Source organism: Athene cunicularia (genome assembly GCF_003259725.1).
Source record: "Athene cunicularia isolate RWA chromosome 8 unlocalized genomic scaffold, athCun1 chr8_part1, whole genome shotgun sequence".
NCBI classification, from domain to species: Eukaryota; Metazoa; Chordata; class Aves; order Strigiformes; family Strigidae; genus Athene; species Athene cunicularia.
In genome coordinates, this window is record NW_020799109.1 from 9,817,194 (window position 1) to 9,829,185 (window position 11,992).

The 11,992-nt window shown below is 40.2% G+C and overlaps 1 protein-coding gene across 1 annotated transcript; it reads left to right on the forward strand.

Annotated features, from left to right (window-relative positions):
• Window positions 1-6: 6 nt before the first annotated feature.
• On the forward strand, window positions 7-9,707 carry ATPAF1 (ATP synthase mitochondrial F1 complex assembly factor 1; the record flags this gene model as incomplete). The annotated part of the gene is made up of 9 exons (XM_026853664.1): window positions 7-80; window positions 440-548; window positions 1,111-1,161; window positions 1,880-1,942; window positions 3,376-3,426; window positions 5,181-5,228; window positions 7,319-7,414; window positions 7,962-8,069; window positions 8,945-9,707. Coding segments are annotated over 9 exons (795 nt in total), but the record flags the coding sequence as incomplete, so codon positions are not given.
• Between the last annotated feature and the right edge of the window lie 2,285 nt (window positions 9,708-11,992).

Here is an 11,992-nt window from a genome sequence, read left to right on the forward strand (position 1 = left end):
GGGCCGGGGCCGGGGGGGGAGCCGCTGGAGGAGAACCCCTTCTACGGCAAGTACCGGCACAAGATCCAGCAGCTGCGGAGGTGCGGGGCTGCGGCCGGGCCCTGAGGGGAAGGGCTGGAAGGGGGCGGCGGGGGGGGGCGCTGCTCTCTGGGACGAGGGGTGCTGCGGGAACTGGGTTTTTCTGAGGGGAGGGGAGGTCGGTGTTAGCTTTACACCCTCAGCAGAAGATTGATTCGTTTAGGCCAAATGCTGCCCTGAAATCCGCGTGTAGTTGCCACCAAGTCAACGAGGGGGGTCGTCTCCCAACATAATCAGCTTGATAAGAGATAGTTTTACAAACAAGAAGTTAAAGCACATTAACCAGTACCACAGTGAACTCTCCGAAAAGGCAAATGATGTTAATCACCGAGTACTGTTAATAGTCCCTTCTCTGATTCAGATCCAGTCCAGATGTGTTTGAATCCCGTATGGAAAAAAGAAATGAAGTGAAAAAGCAGCCTGTGGGATATTCCAATCAAGGAGAATTTATCAGATGCATGGAGGAAAAGGCAAGGCAAATTTTCTTTGTCATTCACATATATCAAAACTATAGTGTCATTTATAAAGGATCAGCATAATGCTGCAAACATACAGCATGCAGATACTCTGGGGAGCCCCAAAATTTCACTCTCTGGCTAAAAGTATTTTTCTGTATTCCGGTGTAGTAGTTTGCAATTTTTTGACTAAATTCCGTGTCTTTGCTGCCTTAAGTGTTTAACTGGTTCCAGATTGGTTTGGCCAGATGGAGTGACGTGATCTTGCATTTATCATTTTTTTAGTGAATGCAAGAAAACTGTTCAGTAATATTGGATCCAAAATGCCTAATAGTTTGCTTTTAATTAATCCTTTCTGGCCTTGAAATTCATAATTCATATTAAGTTACTCATTTGATTTACTTCTGCTAATCAATCATTTGTATTATTAAAAATACACTGCAGTGATCTATAAGTATCCTAAACCTGAGCTCCTAGTCAGGATACTTCTGTCAGCAGCCATGTTATGCATGGCAGGGAAGGCAAATAAATGGTATTAAAGCATCAGCTATAAAAACTAAAGAATGTTTTCTTCTAGGCAGAAGGCTTGGGCACAAAGACATCAAAGGGAGGATTCACAAAGGATAAGGTAAGGGAAATGAACCTCAGTGTTAGGAGATGATGTGCTGGCAAATCAAGGATATAGATTAACTTGTGTTGCTACCATCAGTGCTTCAGCCGGGAGGTTCTTGACATAAAACTGATGTTCCTTATGCTGCACTCAAGTATAAGGTTTTAATTTACTATTGAGATCATGTTCAACCTTAAAACTCCTGGCACTCTGGGTTTTTATAATCCTGTTCTTTCTCTCTGATACCCTTAAATTCCTACTAGTTAGGGGATCTGTACTGAATGCCTACAGTAATAAATAGAAAGGGTTGAGCTGCCTTCACAACATATATTTCCAAAGTTTAGCCAGCAGAGGGACAAGAGAATGGTTTTACCCTCTTTCACATTTTTTATTTTGGCAAATTTTCTGTGTAAATCTGCCAGCAGAGCATGCGTCTGAGATGGCTGAAGGCGAAAGGCTACAGCTCCTCTTGCAGCTTCAGTAGAGATCTGCACAACTGGAGCAAAGTGTGTCCTGACAGAATCTCTTCTATTCTGCTTCAGCGTGTGAATCTACTTCTCAGTGTGTTACCGCTTATGGTTTACTAGTTTCTTTGGCAATTAAGAGGATTAGTCCCACTGTAATTTGAGTTAAGTTCTTCTAGCTTGATTTTGTTATCTGTAATTGGGTCCATTCATTCTGGATTCTCACTTGAATCAGAACTGTCATGCTAAATTCCTTATGCTTTCTCTTCCAGACGCTTGATTCGATTCTTAATGTTGAGATGGTGAAAGAAAAATCAGCAGAGGAGATAAAACAGGTGATGGATTTAAAGGGAATAAAGTTTGTTCTTCATCTGTGTTCATTAGTTATCTACATGTGAGGATGGAGATTTTACTTATACTGAAAAATAAAACATGCCTATGGATGTAGATTTATAAAAAGCACATTGACATGCATATTAATAGTAGAAGATACAGTTTTCTCCCTATAGTTCAGTCCAACTAGGATGTACCCACTTGATAAATAATACGTCTGGACTTGATCACTCAAAAACTATCTCTACTGTAGTTCTTACTGCTGCCATTTCATGTGTGGCAGTTGAATTGACGTTAGCAAACTCCTCTCAGGGTTGAAGCCAGGTAAAGGGAAATCCCAGCAATAGCTCATATGGATTATGTTACATCTCTTTTGCAGGAATAAAAACAGAGCTTTTGCCACCTTGTACCTTTGCACTATCTGTCATTCGGGAGCCTGTGTACTTGCACTAAAATTGGTCCTAGGGTATGAAGGAGGTGGGTGGGACTGTTTGAGGAACGGTGTGAATCAAATTATTCTCCCTAATATCTGCTTGGCTTTGCACTGTGTTTCCTTTTGTCTAGTTATAAGTCACATCTTTTGTACGTTTCTGATGTAGCTTAAGTTGGATCTGGTATTTTTTCCATTACCAGACTCTATGCCAAGAAGCTATAGTAGACATGATCATTTAAGGGGAGCAGCACAGCGTATATGAAGGAGCCTTCTGGCATGACTAGAAAGCAGAAATCTAGCTGCTTTCCTGATAGTGTGAGAACATTATAGAAGTGGTTATGTGCTCTGCAGGGGACGGTGTGCAACCAGTTGTAGCAGGGAGTGGGTTTGATAACTCATGAGTTTCCTTCAGGTTCCTCTCTTCCAGTTTCATTCATTAAACGTTTTACTGACAATTCTCATTAGTTATGTAGGTCTAGGGAAGAACAACTGAAGAAGTCCTGAATTCTGGGCTTTTACCTGTACATGTCCATTTATTAAAGGCTATGAACTTTTTGTGTAGGTATTCCCATCCTGCTGTGGTGAAGAAAAAGATTGTGAACACAGAGGATTATTATGCAAAGTCTTGTCTTCTGTTGAAAGTGTTTCATATGTTCTTTACTAAAAAAAAAAAACAAAAAACCAACCTCAGTCCCTCTAGAAATCATTAGTGTGATTGTTGGGAAAATATGTAAGAAGCCCTTCTGATGGCTGGTAAATCTTGAGCTACCTCTGAGCCCACTGCTCATTTCTGCTACTTAGTTGAAATCTGTTTTTTGGTACAAGTACTCTGGAACCTTAGGAGAAGTGTATCTCATTAGCAGGCAAGTCAGGCTTGATTGAAAAATGACCTCTCAAAGTGTTTATAAAGGCTAGTTGACAAATGGAATTATTTTTAAAGCATTTTATATGACTGCTAGATGCTTGGGTTTAACTGTATCTTATCTCCTTTGTTCCCTGCAGATTTGGAATCAGTATTTTTCTGCAAAAGATACGGTTTATGCTGTTATTCCTGTAAGTCGTTCCCCTGTAGTTACGCACTTGAAAGGCCAGTGTGCAAAGCTTTCCTTTCTAACTGTGATTCTGTTGCTTTTAAAAGAAATCGTTGAAGGAAAATGAGGTTTCAAGAACAAACTTCTTCCAGACTGAGTGATTTTATTGCCTCAAATAAAGGCTTCTGTTTCCAAAATGTGTATCATACTTTTTCTCACTTACATCAGTCTCAATAAATCTAGTACCTTTTTCTGCACACCTGGCTTGAATTTCCAGGCATTTTTTTATTATGAATACCCAAAACTCTTTGTGGGGCCCTAGTATTTATTGAGGTAGCATTTGTATTCTTTTTTTTTCTCAGAGTTGCTAGTTTCTTTCTCCTCTTCCTTGCAGCATGGACAGCTAACTCAAGTTTAATATGGCAGTACTAGAGCACTTGGCTAGTGACTTGCACGTGGCTAATCACTTATGACTTTCGTACATTTAAAATTATTGGCAGCACTGTCATTGAGGTTGCATGGTGCTTCCTGTGATAAGATCATATTTCTTATTCCTGATAACTTTACCAGATGTTAATTGTTGTTAATTTCTGTTAGGCTGAAGGAGGTTTTTTTGCTTTTGGGATTTCTTTTCATTCTTTGCTTCAGAGTCTATATGTGATTGTGATCTCTTAAATCTGTTTTTTAACAGCTCAACTTGAACTGTGTGTTCCTTGAGTTCTTGAAACCTCATTTAGATCTGGGGTCTGATTTGCAATTGTACTTGGCCCTTTGAGCTGCAGCTGAAGTCAGTGGAAGGCTGTTGTATGAAGTGCTGTATACTCTGAAAATGGCAGTGAGGGATTTGAAGTCGAGCAGTTTCATGGTTTAGTTTTCCCAACATGTGGATGTTGTGAAAATAATTTTAAATTGCACATTTACTGTAGCAGATGGCCAAAGCCAGAGATTCCGGTTAAGATGGTGTAGGTCTTTCATTCGTGGGGCTGGCATTGTTCTTTGGTGCACTGTTTTAGAGGAGCTTTGGAAGCTTTTAAGGCTTTAATGCAAACCAGATCTTAGGCACATTAGGAAGTAGTTCATGCTGTCATCGGGGTTAAAAAAAAAGGTGTGCCTTTTGCTAGAAGCTTTTTGTTGGCTGGAAGAAAGGCCCTGCATAATTCTCTAGTGTGCAGAAACACACATGGAGGAATTTCACGTTGATGAATGACATATGTTGTCATTCCTGAACACCTTAGCATAGGTATTAATAGATTGTGCTGGGAAGAGAAGAGCAGGCAGAATATTTGTGGGAACGCAGAGAACACATGAATGAGATTGCCAGGTTTCATCAGGGATGACCAAATATGTTTGTGCTGTTAATATAAATGTAAGCAATAAGTAGTTGAGTAAATATTTATGGTGTAAAATCCTGTTTGGGACCAGGGATATATCATCTTGCTCAACTGTTGACAGCACATGATGCAGTAGTGCTGTTGCTGAAAGTGGATGTAATGTAAGCTTGGCACGTGGGCCCTCCACCTCCAAGGAATAAAGCTTTGGATCTGAGGAGTTTGCTGCTGCATCTTAGAGACAGCATTGTTAAAATGGGATACTGATGACATTTAGGTAACTAAGAACTAAATACAGTTTTCTATGCGCTCTTTGTTAGCTATTCCCGCAGCGAGACCTTCTGTAGATGGAAGCTGTGCCCTGTAAAGGTTAATGAGATGATTCTGAATAACTCTGCATCCACGTTTGTGTTACGAAAACTGAGTTTCTCTTTCTCCTTCCCCAAAGGCAGAGAAGTTTGATTTAATATGGAAGAGAGCCCAGAAATGTCCATCGGTACGTATGGCAGAGACTCGCAATGCGTGGATGTATGGCTGTAATGCATTTATCCTCTCTAAAGCCTAATTCATCAACTTTTGACCCTCCTGTATTCAGACTCATTGTATCAGCTCGATTAGTAAAGTCCATGTGTTCAAATACTTGTCTTAGCATTCAGATAAAAGCAATGGCTATTCATATGTATTTAAACACTTTAGCTGTCAGATATCTAGATATAAGAGATGTTAGGTTCAGAAATGAAAGCACAGAATCTTCCAGGGAGTGAATTTAGCTGCATGCTTCTGGTTTCCATTAACTGATGTTTTGTGGTTAAGCATCTTCCATGCAGTGTTGTGAAGAGCCAGGCCTTTTAGGCCAGCTTCACTGATGTTCCTGCATATTTTTCTTTATTGCTTAAAGCATTCTCACTTTAAACTGGAGAACTGTTGTTAGCTATAGCTACGTGTCACCATGGCATTACATTGCATGTACATGGAGAAAGTGAGTTCTCTTGTCTAACGGTTGGTGTGAGTTGCGCTCTCTTTTATGTTTCTTTACTGGCAGTGAAGATAGGCAGGAGTATCTGAAAGGGAAAAAAGACAAAAAATCAATGTGCTGGGGTTCTGTCCAAAGAAAGAGCTGAACCTTGTCATCTGTTAGCCTGCTTTTCCTCATCATAAATGTGCACAGCCATGCTTTCTTGACCACTGTGCTGGTGATCTGTGATAGATAAATGTTGGTAAGCGAATGCAAGTTATTTGCATGGAAGACATACTGGGCAGGCACTGTGCTGTGTCAGTAATCCATCTCTGCCTTTAAGGGAGTGTGTGTCATCAAAAAGACTGTATGACATGTACTGCAAAACTTAGCAGTGTCAGTTCTGTTGCAGAGCACTGTAATTCAACAGCTGTGATGGAAAGGAAGGAGGGGATTGTGTGTAGCTGAACCCTTTATTACAGATAATAGAGTAGATACTCTGTGGGTTGTGTCTTAGGTGTATGCCAGCACAGCAAAGCATGAAATACTGAGAATGGGTAATATGGTTATTTAAGAAATGAGTGGATTCCCAAGATTGGGATTCACTGTTTCTCACATGGGTTGGTGGATATCTTGTAAGCTTCAATTAGAAGATTGTTGTGTGAATGAGCATGTTGCTGCTTTGAAGAAGTTAAACTACAAAAGAGCAGAACAGCTAAAGGATATCTTTCTGCAGTTTGTACCACATGCTGCTGGATTAGTATTGTTTTCTGTTGAAAGTAGCATGTTTTTACAGTAATTTGTGTGCTGAAGCATGGACTTTGCAAAGTTCACTGTGCTGAGGCAGAAATTAAATGCTTCATTCTTTTATGAAAACAAAGTAGCTTGACTTTTCTGCGTTGAGAGGAGTGCTTTTGTAGATCTGAATGGGAGACTATTCCTGGATTGATGGATTGGTCCCGTATATTTCACTTGCCAAGATCAAGATCAACTAGATCTGGCTTCCCAAGCTACTTGGAGCTCGGAAAGTTATTTATAGCTTTAAGTGCATTTCTGTACAGTGCATTGGCATTTAGTCAGGTATCCTGCATGGTTTTCTGCTCCTGTGTTGTCCTTTACCTTGGTGTAGGAAAAGGAGCAAGTCCCTAGACTGTGCAGCCAAATAGACTAAATCTCTAGAGAGAAGATGGTTGCTGCCTGCTCTGGAACAGATGGTGAAATTACAGGATTAAATATACGGAGTGCTTCTTATCTTAGATTTGACCATTTCTGCTGTTAATTTTCCAGAAGTGAACGAGAAGGTCAGAGTCTGAATGTTCTCCACTGTCCTGTCTTTTCCTTTGTATGTTTCATATAATAGTGATAAAAATATCACTGTTTTTATATATATTTTTATATATGCCAATATATTTGCTAATGAAATAATACTGATAAGGTAATGCTGGTTTATATCTGCTTTGAAGTCTTGTTCCTGCTGTCCTGTCACTCCTGGTGGAGCAAATAAACCCTTTTTTCTGTTGTGGTTCTCTTGCTAAAGTGTTTATGCTGGAGGCCAGTATGACATAGGCATCATTTTGTTCTGTCAAAGGAAGAACTGTTGGGGGGGGTTTTTTTTAATAATTTCTCTGCAGTTTCTATATGCTTTGCCAAGAAAAGAAGGCTACGAGTTCTTTGTGGGACAGTGGTCAGGAACAGAGTTGCACTTTACTTCCCTAATAAACATTCAGGTGAGTGGTTGAAATAAAAAGTCCAAAAATGGCTTAGGATCCAGCAATACATAATATCAGCATATTACAATGTAGAATATTTCCTAGATAGTTTAATGAACAGATTGTCTAGCTTAACTTGAAAAGAATTATCAAACTGCCATTAATTATGGGTAAATTAATAAATTAATTATAGGCAAATTAGTAAATTAATTATGTCTCTCTAAAGGAGAATGAGGTAAAAGCTAAATAGTCTCAAAACAGTTCTGAAAAGTTTGGCTCGTTTCTGTTTGTAAAAGCTACTTAAGATACCAGTAGATGCTCTAAGATGAAATGTCTTCTTGGTAATTGTTGATTCTTTTAAATACAAAATGATCTTTAGTCAAGAAAAACCCAACAGAACACTGTAGATCCTTTGTTTCTGTAAATACCAGGAATAATGAACTTTTAATTAGAACTGACCCTTAAGCCCTGAAATACTCAAGTTTTTGTAATCAAGCCTCCAAATCTGCAGTAGTAGAGCTGAAGTTCTTTAGGGGATGCTAACAGGTTTCTTTACCTCCTTCAGACCCAGGGTGAAACTGCTCCTAGCCAGTTGGTCTTGTACCATTATCCTGAGCTGCAGAAGGAAAAAGGAATAGTATTAATGACAGCAGAAATGGACTCCAAGTTCTTGGTAAGAGAAATCTGCTCAGTGGCTTCCTACATTTTATACTGTGACTTCTACAGTTTTGAATTAAAACCAAATTAAAGTGAAGTCTTTAAAAGACCCTTTCCCAAAGAATGGTCTTACTAGATTTCTTTAACCTAGTCTACTTAATACTAGGGAAAGCTAGAAGGAAATCATCAGTCTTTGTCTATCTGGAGATTTAAGCTCATGCTTCTTTTCCTTACTTTGGGTATTATAGTTTATTGTTATTTAAAAAATATATATAAGTGCTTCTTTTATTTCTTACTAATGGAAGCATATTTAAGTGGAAGCTGTTGTTACCTGCCAACAAGTTAAAACAGTGTATTTGAAGCTTAATACTACTTGTCAAATCAGGAGACCTTCAGAGCTTTGTGTTAGGTTTCTGCATGTGTTTGCTCTTTTCGCTAGGTGTGGGTATATTTTCATATCTGTAATAGCACAGTGCAATCCCACCTCTAACTAACCTGCTTATACCAGTTCTGAAACACTGGACAGAGGAATCATTGGTAATGCGTTTGAGTAAACAATCAATTTTTGCAAACTTTAAGGGAAAGATGATACTTTGGTGAATCTCCAATGCCTTAGAGTGGGCAGGGATCATGAAAGATATACTTGACATGATTAGACCTCTGAGGTGTACGCTCAGCAGTTTTAAAGTGTAAAGGCGCGGCACTAAAATGTGTAAGTATGTCAGGAACAAGAGGGAGGTGGTTTAAGAGATTTGCTAAACTAAGGTGACTTGGAATTGAGTCATTTAGTGAGTAGGACTGCTGCCTTTCAGCTGCTGAAGAGCCATTTTCAGTGGGATACTCAAATATGACAAAACTCAATGGTAACACATTCTTTGTTTTAACTTGCAGGTGGTCCACGAAGCACAGTGCTTGGCGAATCAGGTGCAGCTTTTCTATGCAACAGATCGTTCTGAGACCTACAAATTAGTGGAGACCTTCAACCACAGATCTAGTGAATTTAAGTATATGTCGGTTATAGCAGAGCTTGAGCAAAGTGGGCTTGGAAGAGAACTGAGAGCTGGTCAGGTTTCTGACAAGTCATAGAGCCTGACCTGTGGGTGAAGTGAGCCAGTAGCAGGCAGGGGATTTCTTAGATGGAGTGGCCCTGTCTCACTTGTTTTATGAAGTTGGTTTGGCTACAGAAAGGATCTGGAGACATCCTGGGAATATGGTAGTCAAGCCTGGCTGGCACTGATGCAGGACTTTGGCCATTTGAACGACAATAATGAATTGCCAGAGTGAAGCCCTGTACTCCAGTGTGACTTCCTCAGAACAAGCTCTTTTCCTGTCCTGTAACTTACTGCTGCATGCTGTATTTTTGAAATCTGAAATAAAGTGACAGAAGGGGAGCTATGTAATGGACTGTATTGACATCAGGAGAGAGATAACAACCAGTGTTTCTTCTCAGTAAATGCATTTTAAATGCCCTCCATCATTATAATTGCATGGTCCGGTGCTTTTTAATCTGTGGAATTTATACAGACTTGTCCATCAAGAAAAAAGAATAGGACCAATGATCTAAAACAGACTCTTCTTTGTTACTTTGTGTGTGAGGTTTCTTACACAGATGTACACCATATTTTTCTCAGAATTAAAAAACAGAGTGGCTAGATTTGTTCCGAGAATTTTGTGCTTAATTGATATATTAATTTTATCCCATTGCTGTATTTCTGTCTTAGAGATGTTTTTCTTGAGGAGTAGAATATTCTGAGCATGGTTTTATTTTTGTATATTTTTAATAGTGTAGAGGAATTACTGCCTGCTTTATAGAATTAATTTTTCTCAGACTGGCATCTAGTCAGCCAGCTCTACAAATGATAATTTGAAGAGACAGAAAATAGTTCTTGTTCCTGTTTCAGAAAAGGCACTATTCATAAAAAAAGCAAGATGGTCTGGCATAGTAACAGAGCATGAGCCCCCAACTGACTTCTCAATTGCTAAGTGACAATTTATGAAAAAAAATGTGTTGCTATGAATATGCATAGCTGCTTTAATATGGTAGTGGTGGTAGGAATCTGGCTTTTAATGACTACAGCTGGTTTAGCTTTTTAAACCTGCCTTCAACCAAAGAATCCCAGAGCATTCAGGCTTTGAGCTTTTCTTGTTTTCATTCCCAGCAGAGGCAGCCAGCATGTCTGTGGACAAGGGCATGCTGCAGCAGTGCGATGTGCAGCCTGTGCGTGGGCTGCCAGCACACACCACTGCACAGGCAGACAAGTAAACAGAGGACAGCCTGGAACTTCCCAGGAGAAACACTAAATGCTTTCCCATGTCCACATCAAATCCTTGGCACTAACTTGCCCTTAGAACTAATTGAACGTTGAGTTGGGGTCACATCATGTCTTCCCATCAGCCTGCTGGAGCTGGCAAGCATTCCTTCCTTTGCCAAAGAAACGGAGGCAAGAAGGATATTCTTCAGATCAGAAGATCAACTTGTCTCGCTGTCAGAGGAAGACAAATTTTTTGTGTGGGGCTGGTAACAGACTTTCTGTGCTACCCTTAACCATGACATGATACAGAAGGTTTGATTACTTATAAAGGGATCTTAATCTGTTTGCTAGTGTAATTGTAGGACCCTGTTGCTGTAGTAGTGTCACTCCATACTTTCTCAGCCCATTCTTTGGATGTGAGCAGTGTTCAGCGAAGCACTGACAGTAGATGGTAAGGTTTTGTTGTTGGGGTCTATTTTAGCAGTGAGTCACATACGTTGGGTATGAACTCTTGTGCATTCAGGGAGTTATGGTTTTAGGAGTGGCACATCTCCTGGGGCTTTGCTGCAAGAAGATGGTCTTTCTCCCTGGTAATGTCTTTCTCTTTCTGATTGTGTTGGGCCTGTGAGCGTGTGCATAGCAGTGGTATAATCAGAGGAGTTGAGGATAGGGCTGTTAACAATCTGAACAGCAAAGCACCTAAAGAGCCTTTCTACTTCTATAGCATTCACACTCCATTTATCATTTTCCTTTAGCTGAAATAAGGGCAGTTTTGATTCATTATTCACTTCCTGCTTTGAAGATGTCAAAGTTGCTGTATTCATTTTTAATATAGCTGTAATATAACATCCCTGGATGAGTAATGGGCAACAGGAGTGAAATTCAAGGCTTCCAGATCTACACCTGAGCCTTTTTCTGAGTTTAAAAGACCAAAGTCTTTAGTGAAGTCTGTAGCAATCACTACCTGTAATTTTGAGTGGGTTTTTTCAACCCATCATGTGCTTAATCCCAAACTAAGAACGTCTTCAAGGGTTTCTGGCTGACAGAAATGGCAAAGTCAAGAAAAGGAAACATTTCTTGCATTGTATGCATTGGAACGGTTTTTAAGTAAGACCCAAACTGAAAAGGTCAAGTTGATCATACCACCTGCAGCCGTTTTGCAAGAGACTGTATTTTCTGGCCCTGGCAGAGGTGGAATTGACTGATGGAGGGAGCAAGGGATTTTTCTGCGGGTGTATTCACTGAAGCGCATGTCATAATACGTTATGCTGGCCACGGGGATGGGCATCTACAAGCGGCAGCACAGACACAGACATTGCACAAACCCACACTATCTGCGGGTTTGTGCAAATTGGCAGCTGTGCCAGTTTTAAGCCACTAAAAACTTGCATGGGGTTTGTTAGATTTGATGCATTTAGGATCTGTGTTGAGCCTAAAGGCTGGTGAAAATAACACGTTAGTCTTGGCGTGGGGAGAGAAGGTAACAGATTCTGTGCCATGCAGCCACTAGAGGGAAGGTTTGTCTCCTTATTCCGAGCTACCGGCAAACATGGGGCTTGCATGAGCCTGTCAGCTCAGCTTTGTGAGCTTGGGTGAGATCTGTGCTAGAAACCATTTAGATGCCCAGATGCCCAGATATGGTCGATAATGCGGTGGGCTACGCTGAGTTAGACCAACGATTCCCCTA